This window comes from Nerophis ophidion, linkage group LG18 (assembly GCF_033978795.1).
Source record: "Nerophis ophidion isolate RoL-2023_Sa linkage group LG18, RoL_Noph_v1.0, whole genome shotgun sequence".
Lineage (NCBI taxonomy): Eukaryota > Metazoa > Chordata > Actinopteri > Syngnathiformes > Syngnathidae > Nerophis > Nerophis ophidion.
Genome location: NC_084628.1, coordinates 11,944,187 through 11,956,686, shown reverse-complemented (window position 1 = coordinate 11,956,686; position 12,500 = coordinate 11,944,187). Strand labels below are relative to the sequence as shown.

At 40.1% G+C, this 12,500-nt stretch overlaps 1 protein-coding gene across 7 annotated transcripts in view; it reads right to left on the bottom strand.

Annotated features, from left to right (window-relative positions):
- The window catches only part of kirrel3b (kirre like nephrin family adhesion molecule 3b), a 587,440-nt gene that overhangs the window by 262,034 nt on the left and 312,906 nt on the right, over positions 1-12,500 (bottom strand). For all 7 annotated transcript variants that reach the window (XM_061878745.1, XM_061878746.1, XM_061878749.1 and 4 more), the window contains exon 4: positions 10,290-10,439. In XM_061878745.1, the coding sequence (XP_061734729.1) occupies positions 10,290-10,439 (150 nt within the window). The remainder of the gene's footprint in view (positions 1-10,289; positions 10,440-12,500) is intronic.

Below are 12,500 nucleotides of genomic sequence, written 5' to 3'. Positions count from 1 at the left end.
ATTTATTTCGGAATAGGGTACTGTTTGTCTCCGTATGGTACCCTGATTTTTATTTTTTTTTTATTTCTACGATGCATTTTAATCCAGTCTGTTGGTCTCTCTCACATTACCGCGGGTACAGTACAGCCATGTAAACAAAACCTACGTTCAGCAAAAATTGTTTGCACCCGAACCCACAATGCATTGTAAAATCACGTGTTCTTTGGAGCCCCATAGCCTTAATGCATTTTTAATGTCCGACTGTTCACCGTTTGCTCTTCTCTAAAAAGGATCACAATTCATAAAAGGTGTCTTAAGCCCAGTGGTCACTTCCCTCTGAGAAGCAGACCAATTTGTTGGTGTCGACTTGATCTCATGATGTTAAAATGTGGACAGACTGATTTTTTAAAATGCCAATTTTAAATGGGCATTTACTGACTGAATCATTACATAAGTGTTGTTAGGGATCCTTGTCGGAGAACATCAAGTTTTTGGAATTGCATACGTTTCTGTGAGTACGTGTGCAGAGGAGGGCTTGACGAACACACTGGCAACCTATCGACTTGGGCACAGTAAGTACCTTGTCTTAATATCAGTTTTTCATTAAATCACGACATTAATCTAGATTTTTTTAGAACTTTTTTCTCATGGCTTTAATATACTCCATCATAGCTTTTGATGTGTGTTTACAGCTGATCACCAGAAGCAAATCTGGCACATCAAATATTTTTGACAGACTTTCCATGTGTGTCATTATGCATGGAGTAGTCAGTAGTCATAGCGCCACTAATTAGCCAACTTCAAATACTAACTATGCGCCCACTAAGTAGCGCCCATGCTGCGTTGAGAGATTCAATTTCCTCTCCGTGTTGAAGCAATTTAATTAATTGATAATTTGTTAAATGGTTTGGGTATTTATTCTGATGCTTTTTATGGATTTTCTCATTCAATATGTCACTGCTCCAAGTGGTTGTTTATTCTTGCAATCAATCAAGAAAGGCCGAAAAGGCATACATCTTCAACAAATGTCGACAAAGCAGTCACTTTTAGAAAAGTAAAATGAGCAATTATGGCGAGCGGATGAATTGCTGGGTGTAATCTCTTAAATAAGCCGTCTAGTGGAGTTTTGATTGGGAGTTTAAAGCTTCTCTATCAAAGAGACATATTTAGGTCATGAGTAACCAGTATGGCAGTGTTGAGTATTTGATTTATTAATATTTATGTGGTGTCATTACGGATATAGTGAACCTGAAATGCCCATAAAGTAGAAAGTAATTATGTGGAAAAATTTGATTAAAATGAATCACAATGTTGCCCTTTACCCTTGAGGTTAACGGAAGGGATAATTGTCAATGGGTGTATAACCCTAGAAATGTAAATGTGCGTAATTTTTAATTTTCATATTTATGAAACCCATGTTTTATTAACTATTCAATCTTCCGCTACTCCACGAAAATATTCCCATTAAGTATTTTTCAATGTTTTTATTTTAAAATCCTTCTTCGTTGAAGTTATTGCTAACGCGGCAGTAGCTAAAGGTCAGTGTCAGACTATTAGCAGCAAACAGACTTCATTACAATCTACTCAATTTCATGATTGATTAAACAGCTAATATACTTACCAATTTACATTGGCCATGTTTAGGATTTTGTTTTGATTTCAAAGTCACTCATCATATGAGCTAGCTAACGGGGCTGTAGCTAGTAAACTACGATGTACACTTCACCGCAGTTTAAGGTACTACATTATTATGAATAATTAAACTTCTGGTTTACAAGAAAATCACAATAGCAATGTTAAGCATAGTGTTTTTTCAATTTAAAAAATGCTAATCATACCACCCAGCTAACGAGGCTTTTGCTAGTAAACTACTATATCAGTATAGTAGCAAACAGACTTCACTTTTTTTAATTTCATGAATGATTAGACCAATAATCCAGTTTCAAAATGAACATTAGCAATGGTTTCAATGTTTTTTAAATCGCTTGTTATACAACTTAGCAAACGTGGCTTTAGCTAGTAAACTATGATAGCCGCATGAGACTACATTAAAGGAATGACCTTAGAGCCAATTTAAAGTACATTCAGAATTTACATTAGCCATGTTTTTTATGTTATTTAAATTTCCAAATTATAACGGCGCAAAAAAAAACTATTCTCTAATTATTGTGACGTTCCCTTTTCATAGCTTATTGCCGTTCCAAAAATAATAGTTATAATAATAATTTACATTAGTACGTATTGACCCTATAATTCAAGGGGTAAGGGAATCCACACTAAAACAATGTAAAAACATTGTCTTTTTTAAATGTATTTATTGGAAATGTGATGACGACCCCTCGTCACCTCGAGTGGGACATGTGGTAGAACATGGATGGATGGATGATGATGACAACCACTGGACATAAGACGGACTAGAAAATGAAATTGCTACATGTTTTAGTAACGACTGCTCAGTACAACATACTTATGTGAAGCACTATTGTCAGTCAATATCAAATAACGAAAATACATTTGTGTTAAGACTTTGTGCATACTAAAAGTTCGGTCCAACATTATTATATAGCGTTTTTTGTTTCACTTGTTTTAGAATGTTTGTATCAGTTAGAAAATTCCTTTGGAAATACATCTTATTTATTTGAGTTGCATTTTTTTTTAACTGTATTTCATGATATAAGTATTTATACTTGTGTGATAGTTAAAGATGTTTTGAAAAATAAATACAAGTTGACTCCCCTTCAGAAATACTTTCTCATTTATTGCATTCAGTTTCATTCAACTGTATTTCATCATGTCTTTTTAGAGTTGTACGACAGTTAAAAACGTTTAAAAACGTTCAGCTATACTTCCTGTGTTATTTATTTAACTGTTTTTAACCTTAATACATCACATGCATTTTTAGATTTGTATGTCAGTTAAGAATCTTTAAAAGAGTGATCCATCACGTGTCTTTTAAAAGAAAAGGCCTTGTTCACACTGAAGGTCAATTCCGATTTTTTTTTTTGCCCGTATGAGACCTGCATCAGATTTTTTCATGTCTATGAGTACAGTGCAATTATACATTTTTCATATCCGACCCACACCTCCTTCATAAATGGATATAAATCGGATTTATATGTGATCCGTCCTCAATGAGAACGCTTCAGCGCTAAGGTCACTTTCATCCGACCAGAACGTCATCAAAAAGTGACAAGTGTCAAAATCTGTTCGCCAAAATAGACGGTTACAAAATAAATAGTTGACAACGATGCAGAAAACGATTGGAAATAAAATGTTTGAGGAGCTCACTACTCCTGTCGCCAACTGCTCGCTCAAACGCTCTTCAAGCACACACCCAAAACTAAATATTATGTAAAACTGCGAAGCCAAAAATACTTGTCCTCATCCTTTTTGACTTTGATTGCAGAGAATACTCAAAATCAGCACAAATGCACCAGTGGTAGCCATGTTTACTACCGTAAACATTGCATTGTGTTTGACGTCATGACATCACGTCTGCATGCGGGTCAGATTGCATTCACATTAAAATGGCATTTTTCTTTCGTAATGTAAATGGTCACTATTTGTCAAGAAAAATCTGTATTTGACATCCGACCCTGCAGTGTGAACGCAGCCTTGAAGTTATAAATGTGTAAAAAAGGATTCATCAAGAAGACTCCTCCTCAAAAAACACTCCCTCGCCACATTGCTACTGGCAACCAAGTCATTATTTATCTTAGTTTTATATATTTATTAGAGATGTCCGATAATATTGGACTGACAATACTATCAGCCGATGAATGCTTTAAAATGTAATATCGGAAATTATCCGTAACGGTTTCAAAATTATCGGTATCGGTTTCAAAAACTAAACGTTATGTCTTTTTAAAACGCCGCTGTATACGCAAACGTAGGGAGAAGTACAGAGCACCAATAAACCTTAACGGCAGTGCCTTTGCGTGCCGGCCCAGTCACATAATATCTACGTTTTTTCACGCAGACAAGTGAATGCCAAGCAAACTTGGTCAACAGCCATACAGGTCACACTGAGGGTGGCCAAATAAACAACTTTAACACTGTTGCAAATAGGCGCCACACTGTGAACCCACACCAAACAAGAATGACTAACACATTTCGGGAGAACATCCGCACCGTAACACAACATAACCATACAACAGAACAGATACCTAGACCCCCTTGCAGCACTAACTCTTCTGGGACACCACAATATACACCGCCCCCCACCTCAACCTCCTCATGCTCTCTCAAGGAGAGCGTGTCCCAAATTCCAAACTGCTGTTTTGAGGCATGTTAAAAAAAATAATGCACTTTGTGACGTCACTAATAAATATGGCAGTGCCATGTTGGCATTTTTTGTTATAACTTGAGTTGATTTATTTTTGAAAACCTTGTTACATTGTTTAATGCATCCAGCGGGGCATCACAACAAAATTAGGCATAATAATGTGTTCATTATTATGCCTAGCTCGGTTGGTAGAGTGGCCCTGCCAGCAACTTGAGGGTTGCAGGTTCGATTCCCGCTTGTGCCATCCTAGTTACTGCCGTTGTGTCCTTGGGCAAGACACTTTACCCACTTGCTCCCAGTGCCACCCACACTGGTTTAAATGTAACTTAGATATTGGGTGTCACTATGTAAAGCGCTTTGAGTCACTTGAGAAAAGCGCTATATAAATATAATTCACTTCATACTAATTCACATTTCATGACTGTAAATTTCGGTATCGGTTGATATCAGAATCGGTAATTAAGATTTGGACAATATTGGATATTGGCAAAAAAGCCATTATCGGACATCTCTATTATTTACAGTGTACTAGTTTTAGATAATTAAACATGTTAACGTTTTATTTAAAAGTTGCCTGTATGGTAGTTAAAAAGGTGTTGCCTATTCAGTTATGATAGCTAAAGCTCGACCCAGGGGTGAATTCATTAATTCAGTGTTTAATCGAGGAATGTTTATTGTTTATTGTTTATTGAATGGATCCCCATTAGCTGACGCCAAGGCCACTGCTAGTCTTCCTGGGGTCCATATAAGAGCATACAAAATTAAAATACAAAGAATACATGCATTACCAAACAATGGAAAAAATACAACATGAGATAAAAAAGCTAGTTAAAACCAGTAATAAAATTTCACGTCATGTGGGCAGCTGCAATAGGTCAATCAATCAATCAATCAATGTTTATTTATATAGCCCTAAATCACAAATGTCTCAAAGGACTGCACAAATCATTACGACTACAACATCCTCGGAAGAACCCACAAAAGGGCAAGGAAAACTCACACCCAGTGGGCAGGGAGAATTCACATCCAGTGGGACGCCAGTGACAATGCTGACTATGAGAAACCTTGGAGAGGACCTCAGATGTGGGCAACCCCCCCCAATAGGTGTATCTTCAAAGCTGTCTTGAATGACAATTTACTTTGTGAGATGGCAATATATTCCAGAATGATATACATCTATACATGACTGTATAGGAGATTGGTCCTGGGAGCAGGAAGTGACAAATAGCCATTGCTGGGATTCCTAGTGTCATAAGTATGTGTGTTAGTTGACATTAAAAACTGTTTGTAAAACTAATCTGGTGATTGATCTAAAATGATAGTTCTAAAGAACATAAGGAGACTACACTGCATCTTTTGTTCAACAAACCAGGACAGGCGTGAATGCATAAATGAAATATTAGTGCGCAATGAACATTTAAGTAACAGTCTAGCCCAGGAGTCGGGAACCTTTTTGGTAGAGAGAGCCATGAAAACCAAATATTTCAAAATGTATTTCCGTGAGAGCCGTATAATATTTTTTAAACACTGAATACAACTAAATGCGTGAATTTTTAAGTAAGACCTGTCATTTCTTTGTGATCATGTTCTGTTTGTTTTTGACTCCATTAGTTCCTGTTTTTGCGCACCCTGGTTTGTTTTTGTTTCCATGACTACCACCCAGTTCATATGTTTTCACGACTCACACACCTGATTCACTTGAACTCATTTACCTGTTGTCAATCACCACGTCACCATTTAAGCCTGCAGTTGCCAGGCAGTCAGCCTGGCAATATCACCTTCTACTCACCCTCTATCACCTCCTACACACCTATGTTATCCATGCCGATGATCCATGCTCTTTCTCGGTCCAAGTAAGTTTTTCATGCCATAGTTTGTAAGTTTTATTTTATGTTCATAATTCTCCCATTGTGCGAGTTTTAGTTTTCATAGCCAAGTTTTTAACCTCCACTGAGGGCGCCTTTTGTATATACACTTTGTTTTTGTAATATTTTTGAGTTAAGATTAAAGATGTCATTACCTTCACGCCATGTCCGTTCCAATTGCTTTGCACCACGGGAAAACACACCACACCATAGTCCAGGTCTTGACAAGACGAACATTTTTAGAGTATAATAAGTCTCTTATTCTTTTTAATAAAATTGTTATTTTAAATTTAACCAATAATAAATATATTACTTCTTACCATTATTGCGACATCTTGGACAGGTGCAATAGAAAACGGATGGTTGGATTAAAATGCATGAAAATGTTTTAATAATTTGAACATAATTTTTAACACTGTGATTACCATCGTAATTATTAATTACTTATCGTGTTAAGCAATGTCAGCTAAGATTTATCTGAGAGCCAGATGTAGTCATCAAAAGAGCCACATCTGGCTCTACAGCCATAGGTTCCCTACCCCAGGTCTAGCCGCTCGGTTTTGAACAAGTTGAAGTTTGTTCAGGTCAGACTTAGTTGTAGCGGACCATATTATAGGACAGTAATGAAGATGACAGAAAACCAAGGACTGTAGAACTTGACCCATTGTTGAGGATGTCAAGAAGGTGGAGCACTTTCTGACCATGGCTAAACCTCTTCCCGTTTTCATTAAAATACTATCGATATGATCGGACCATGACAGTTGATAGTCTAAGACAGTGGTTCTCAAATAGGGGTAAGCGTACCCCTGGGGGTACTTGACGGTATGCCAATGGGTACGTGAGATTTTTTTTTAAATATTCAAAAAATAGCAACAATTCAAAAATCCTTTATAAATATATTTATTGAATAATACTTCAACAAAATATGAAAGTAAGTTCATAAACTGTGAAAAGAAATGCAACAGTGCAATATTCAGTGTTGACAGCTAGATTTTTTGTGGACATGTTCCATAAATATTGATGTTAAAGATTTCCTTTTTGTGAAGACATGTTTGGAATTAAGTTCATGAATCCAGATGGATCTCTATTACAATCCCCAAAGAGGGCACTTTAAGTTGATGATTACTTCGATGTGTATAAATCTTTAGAATTGAATCATGAATTTATTTTTCAACAAGTTTTCAGTTATTTTTATATCTTTTTTCCAAATAGTTCAAGAAAGACCACTACAAATGAGCAATATTTTGCAGTTATACAATTTATTAAATCAGAAACTGATGACATAGTGCTGTATTTTACTTCTTTATCTCTTTTTTTCAACCAAAAATGCTTTGCTCTGATTAGGGGGTACTTGAATTAAAAAAATGTTCACAGGGGGTACATCACTGAAAAAAGGTAGAGAACCACTGGTCTAATAGCACACCAAGCCATCCATCCATCCATCATCTTCCGCTTATCCGAGGTCGGGTCGCGGGGGCAACAGCCTAAGCAGGGAAGCCCAGACTTCCCTCTCTCCAGCCACTTCGTCTAGCTCTTCCCGGGGGATCCCGAGGCGTTCCCAGGCCAGCCGGGAGACATAGTCTTCCCAACGTGTCCTGGGTCTTCCCCGTGGCCTCCTACCAGCTGGACGTGCCCTAAACACCTCCCTAGGGAGGCGTTCGGGTGGCATCCTGACCAGATGCCCGAACCACCTCATATGGCTCCTCTCGATGTGAAGGAGCAGCGGCTTTACTTTGAGTTCCTCCCGGATGGCAGAGCTTCTCACCCTATCTCTAAGGGAGAGCCCCGCCACCCGGCGGAGGAAACTCATTTTGGCCGTTTGTACCCGTGATCTTATCCTTTCGGTCATGACCCAGAGCTCATGACCATAGGTGAGGATGGGAACGTGGATCGACCGGTAAATTGAGAGCTTTGCCTTCCGGCTCAGCTCCTTCTTCACCACAACGGATCGATACAACGTCCGCATTACTGAAGACACCGCACCGATCCGCCTGTCGATCTCACGATCCACTCTTCCCCCACTCGTGAACAAGACTCCTAGGTACTTGAACTCCTCCACTTGGGGCAGGGTCTCCTCCCCAACCCGGAGATGGCACTCCACCCTTTTCCGGGCGAGAACAATGGACTCGGACTTGGAGGTGCTGATTCTCATTCCGGTCACTTCACACTCGGCTGCGAACCGATCCAGTGAGAGCTGAAGATCCCGGTCAGATGAAGCCATCAGGACTACATCTTCTGCAAAAAGCAGAGACCTAATCCCGTGGCCACCAAACCGGATCCCCTCAACGCCTTGGGTGCGCCTAGAAATTCTGTCCATAAAAGTTATGAACAGAATCGGTAACAAAGGACAGCCTTGGCGGAGTCCAACCCTCACTGGAAACGTGTCCGACTTACTGCCAGCAATGCGGACCAAGCTCTGACACTGATCATACAGGGAGCGGACCGCCACAATAAGACAGTCCGATACCCCATACTCTCTGAGCACTCCCCACAGGACTTCCCGAGGGACACGGTCGAATGCCTTCTCCAAGTCCACAAAGCGCATGTAGACTAGTTGGGCAAACTCCCATGCACCCTCAAGAACCCTGCCGAGAGTATAGAGCTGGTCCACAGTTCCACGACCAGGACGAAAACCACACTGTTCCTCCTGAATCCGAGGTTCGACTATCCGGCGAAGCCTTCTCTCCAGTACACCTGAATAAACCTTACCGGGAAGGCTGAGGAGTGTGATCCCACCAAGCAGTTTTGCTTTTTTGACCTGCACAATAGGTATATATCTAACATTGAAATGTGAAGCTGAGGGTCTTCAACAAGCATATGCCTGCATCCAAAAAGAATGCTTTTTGTTTTGTCAATACTCACAACAAGTTTACTATCATTTACCCAGCGTGACACTCTCTCCAGGTCCTGATTGAAGTTATTTTCTAAGTCATTTAAGGTAGAGGCAGTGCAGTATAGAGTTGTGTCGTCTGCACACATCTCCCGTCCAAAGGCAAAACCCAGTAACTAAATTTTGGTCAAAACTGAGCTGATAATAATTTTGGAGTTCCTAGGTGATATGCTTATAAGTTAATTTGTTCCGTAAGTAAGCTGTTACGCGCATGGCAGGACCTAGCAACTACCACATAACCGCGTAGATACAACAGAAAACCCTAGTATCTTACCATGAATTGATTAACGTGGACCCCGACTTAAACAAGTTGAAAAACTTATTCGGGTGTTACCATTTAGTGGTCAATTGTACGGAATATGTACTGTACTGTGCAATCTACTAATAAAAGTATCAATCATTCAATCAATCAAAGGGACCAATCGGAGCTTCTTTGTCAGTCGCCCTACTGTCTTTTATGAGACATTTGCACGAATGGGGGCCGACGGTCAACCCTATTATGTGATATTATGGCACGAGGGGATATTTGGAAGATTGGCCCAGGACGTTGCAAGCACCTTCATTAAATGTATGGGACGGCGTGGCGTAGTGGAAGAGTGGCCGTGCGCAACCCGAGGGTCCCTGGTTCAATCCCCACCTCGTACCAACCTCGTCACGTCCGTTGTGTCCTGAGCAAGACACTTCACACTTGCTCCTGATGGGTGCTGGTTAGCGCCTTGCATGGCAGCTCCCTCCATCAGTGTGTGAATGTGTGTGTGAATGGGTAAATGTGGAAGTAGTGTCAAAGCGCTTTGAGTACCTTGAAGGTAAAAGAGCGCTATACAAATACAACACATTATTGTTTTTGATTCTTCCCCTTGCATACTCTTTTGGGCAGATAACTGTGGAGGTCAAAATAAAAACTGGACGCTGTACACGGCTCTTGCCCAATGTGCAAACGCAGAATGGGGCCCGCCCGAGATTGTGACAAAATATCTGGAGAAAGGGCACACGTTCATGAGAGCAGATTCAATCCATGGTTCAATCGGCAAGAAAATGAAAGCTCAAGAAAACATCTATACGTTTGATGACTTTGTAGATCTTTGTAAGACAGCATCAAGATAGATTGGTTTTCCTCAGCTAGAAGTGAGTTACTAGGTTTTGCCTTTGGACGGGAGACATAACCATATTGGTGTTTGTTATAACGCAGGAGTAGAGAAAGACAGCTTCATTGGGAATTTGTGTTATTGGAACAACAGTATTAGGCAGACAAAACAGAACGATTCCTTACCTGACAGGTCCCTGCCAACCCCAAGGGCCAAGCCGTCTTTGATCCACAGTACAACGCCATGATAATTAGTGATGGAGCACGGTAAGGTCACAGGTTGACCGGCCACGACCACCAAGTCCTGGGGCTGCTGGGAGAACATGGAGTGTGCACCTGAAGGGATCATTAAAAAAGAAACAACGGTTAGCCCGAGGAAGCATTTTTCGCATTTCAATGTGAATAAGACCAGATTTGTAATCATCAGGTCGGTCTTTCCCCCCCCCCCCCAATTGCTTGCTGCCAGTGACTGAAGCGCGGCATGACGGGTGTAAAATGAAAGGCAAATGCGCCATATGCCAATTTCTACCCATTGCACAACAGCCTCTTGTCAGGCGCAGGATGAAAGAACTCTTGAGGGCGAGATACAAATGTCTTCCATTCCTATTCACCGTGCAAAGATACAAGCATCCAAGGTGTCAGCGCGATGTCAGGGCTGAAGTTACAGGCTCAGAGACAGCTGTTCCCGCTCAGATTGGTTCATTTATGAAGGATGTCCTCTTGCAGCCGGGCTGGGGCCCCCGTGCGGGCTGCAGATAACACCATCTCGTGTTCTCGAGTGGCATACATTAACTCTCGCGTATTCCGGCAGCGCAACTGCTATTAGCTGCACTCCTCTGCTGCGTGTTCAGGCGGAAAGTGGTGCGCACTGAACTCCATTAGAGGCAGAGGTGTGTGTTAATGGAGGAAAAGGTAGAGGGGGGGTGGGGGGGATAGGAAGGTGTCCGTGTTATAGACAAGTTGCCTATCAAAACAACGCTTCCCCGTAAAAAACAATATACTACACAGCATGGAACTATTTTGAAATGCCGGCTCAGTACCCAGCAAGACCATATTGATTGTAATTATGATGCGATTTTGTCATGTTTTATCATTATTTTCTAATACTGTCATCCAACATGTACAGTGGGGCAAAAAAGTATTTTGTCATCCACTGATTGTGCAAGTTCTCCCACTTAAAATGATGACAGAGGTCTGTAATTTTCATCATAGGTACACTTCAACTCTGACAGACGGAATGTGAAAAGAAAATCCAGGAATTCACATTGTAGGAATTTTAAATAATTTATTTGTAAATGATGGTGGAAAATAAGTATTTGGTCAACCATTCAAAACTCTCACTGATGGAAGGAGGTTTTGGCTCAAAATCTCACGATACATGGCCCCATTCATTCTTTCCTTAACACGGATCAATCGTCCTGTCCCCTTAGCAGAAAAATAGCCCCCAAAGCATGATGTTTCCACCCCCATGCTTCACAGTAGGTGTGGTGTTCTAGGGATGCACCTCAGTATTCTTCTTCCTCCAAACACAAAGAGTTGAGTTTATACCAAAATGGATACATGGATGATACAGCAGAGGATTTGGAGAATGTCATGTGGTCAGATGAAACCAAAATAGAACTTTTTGGTATGAACTCAACTCGTCGTATTTGGAGGAAGAAGAATACTGAGTTGCATCCCAAGAACACCACACCTACTGTGAAGCATGGGGGTGGAAACATCATGCTTTTGGGCTGTTTTTCTGCTAAGGTTAACAGACGATTGATCCGTGTTAAGGAAAGAATGAATGGGGCCATGTATCGTGATATTTTGAGCCAAAACCTCCTTCCATCAGTGAGAGCTTTGAATGGTTGACCAAATACTTATTTCCCACTATAATTTACAATTAAATTCTTTAAAATTCCTACAATGTGAATTCCTGGATTTTTTTTCACATTCTGTCTCTCACAGTTTAAGTGTACCTATGATGAAAATTACAGACCTCTGTCATCATTTTAAGAGGGAGAACTTGCACAATCGGTGGCTGACTAAATACTTTTTTGCCCCACTGTATATCACTAAGTCCCAGAATGCACCATAATCTAAGACAGTGGTTCTCAAATGAGGGCAGTACTTGAAGGTATGCCTTGGGGTTTGTGAGATTTAAAAAAAAAATATTCTAAAAAAAGCAACAATTCAAAAATCCTTTATAAATATATTTTTTGAATAATACTTCAACAAAATATGAATGTAAGTTCATAAACTGTGAAAAGAAATGCAACAATGTTGACAGTTACATTTTTTGTGGACATGTTTCATAAATATTGATGTTAAAGATTTATTTTTTTGGGAAGAAATATTTAGAATAAAGTTCATGAATCCAGATGGCTCTCAATCCACAAAGTGGGCACTTAAAGT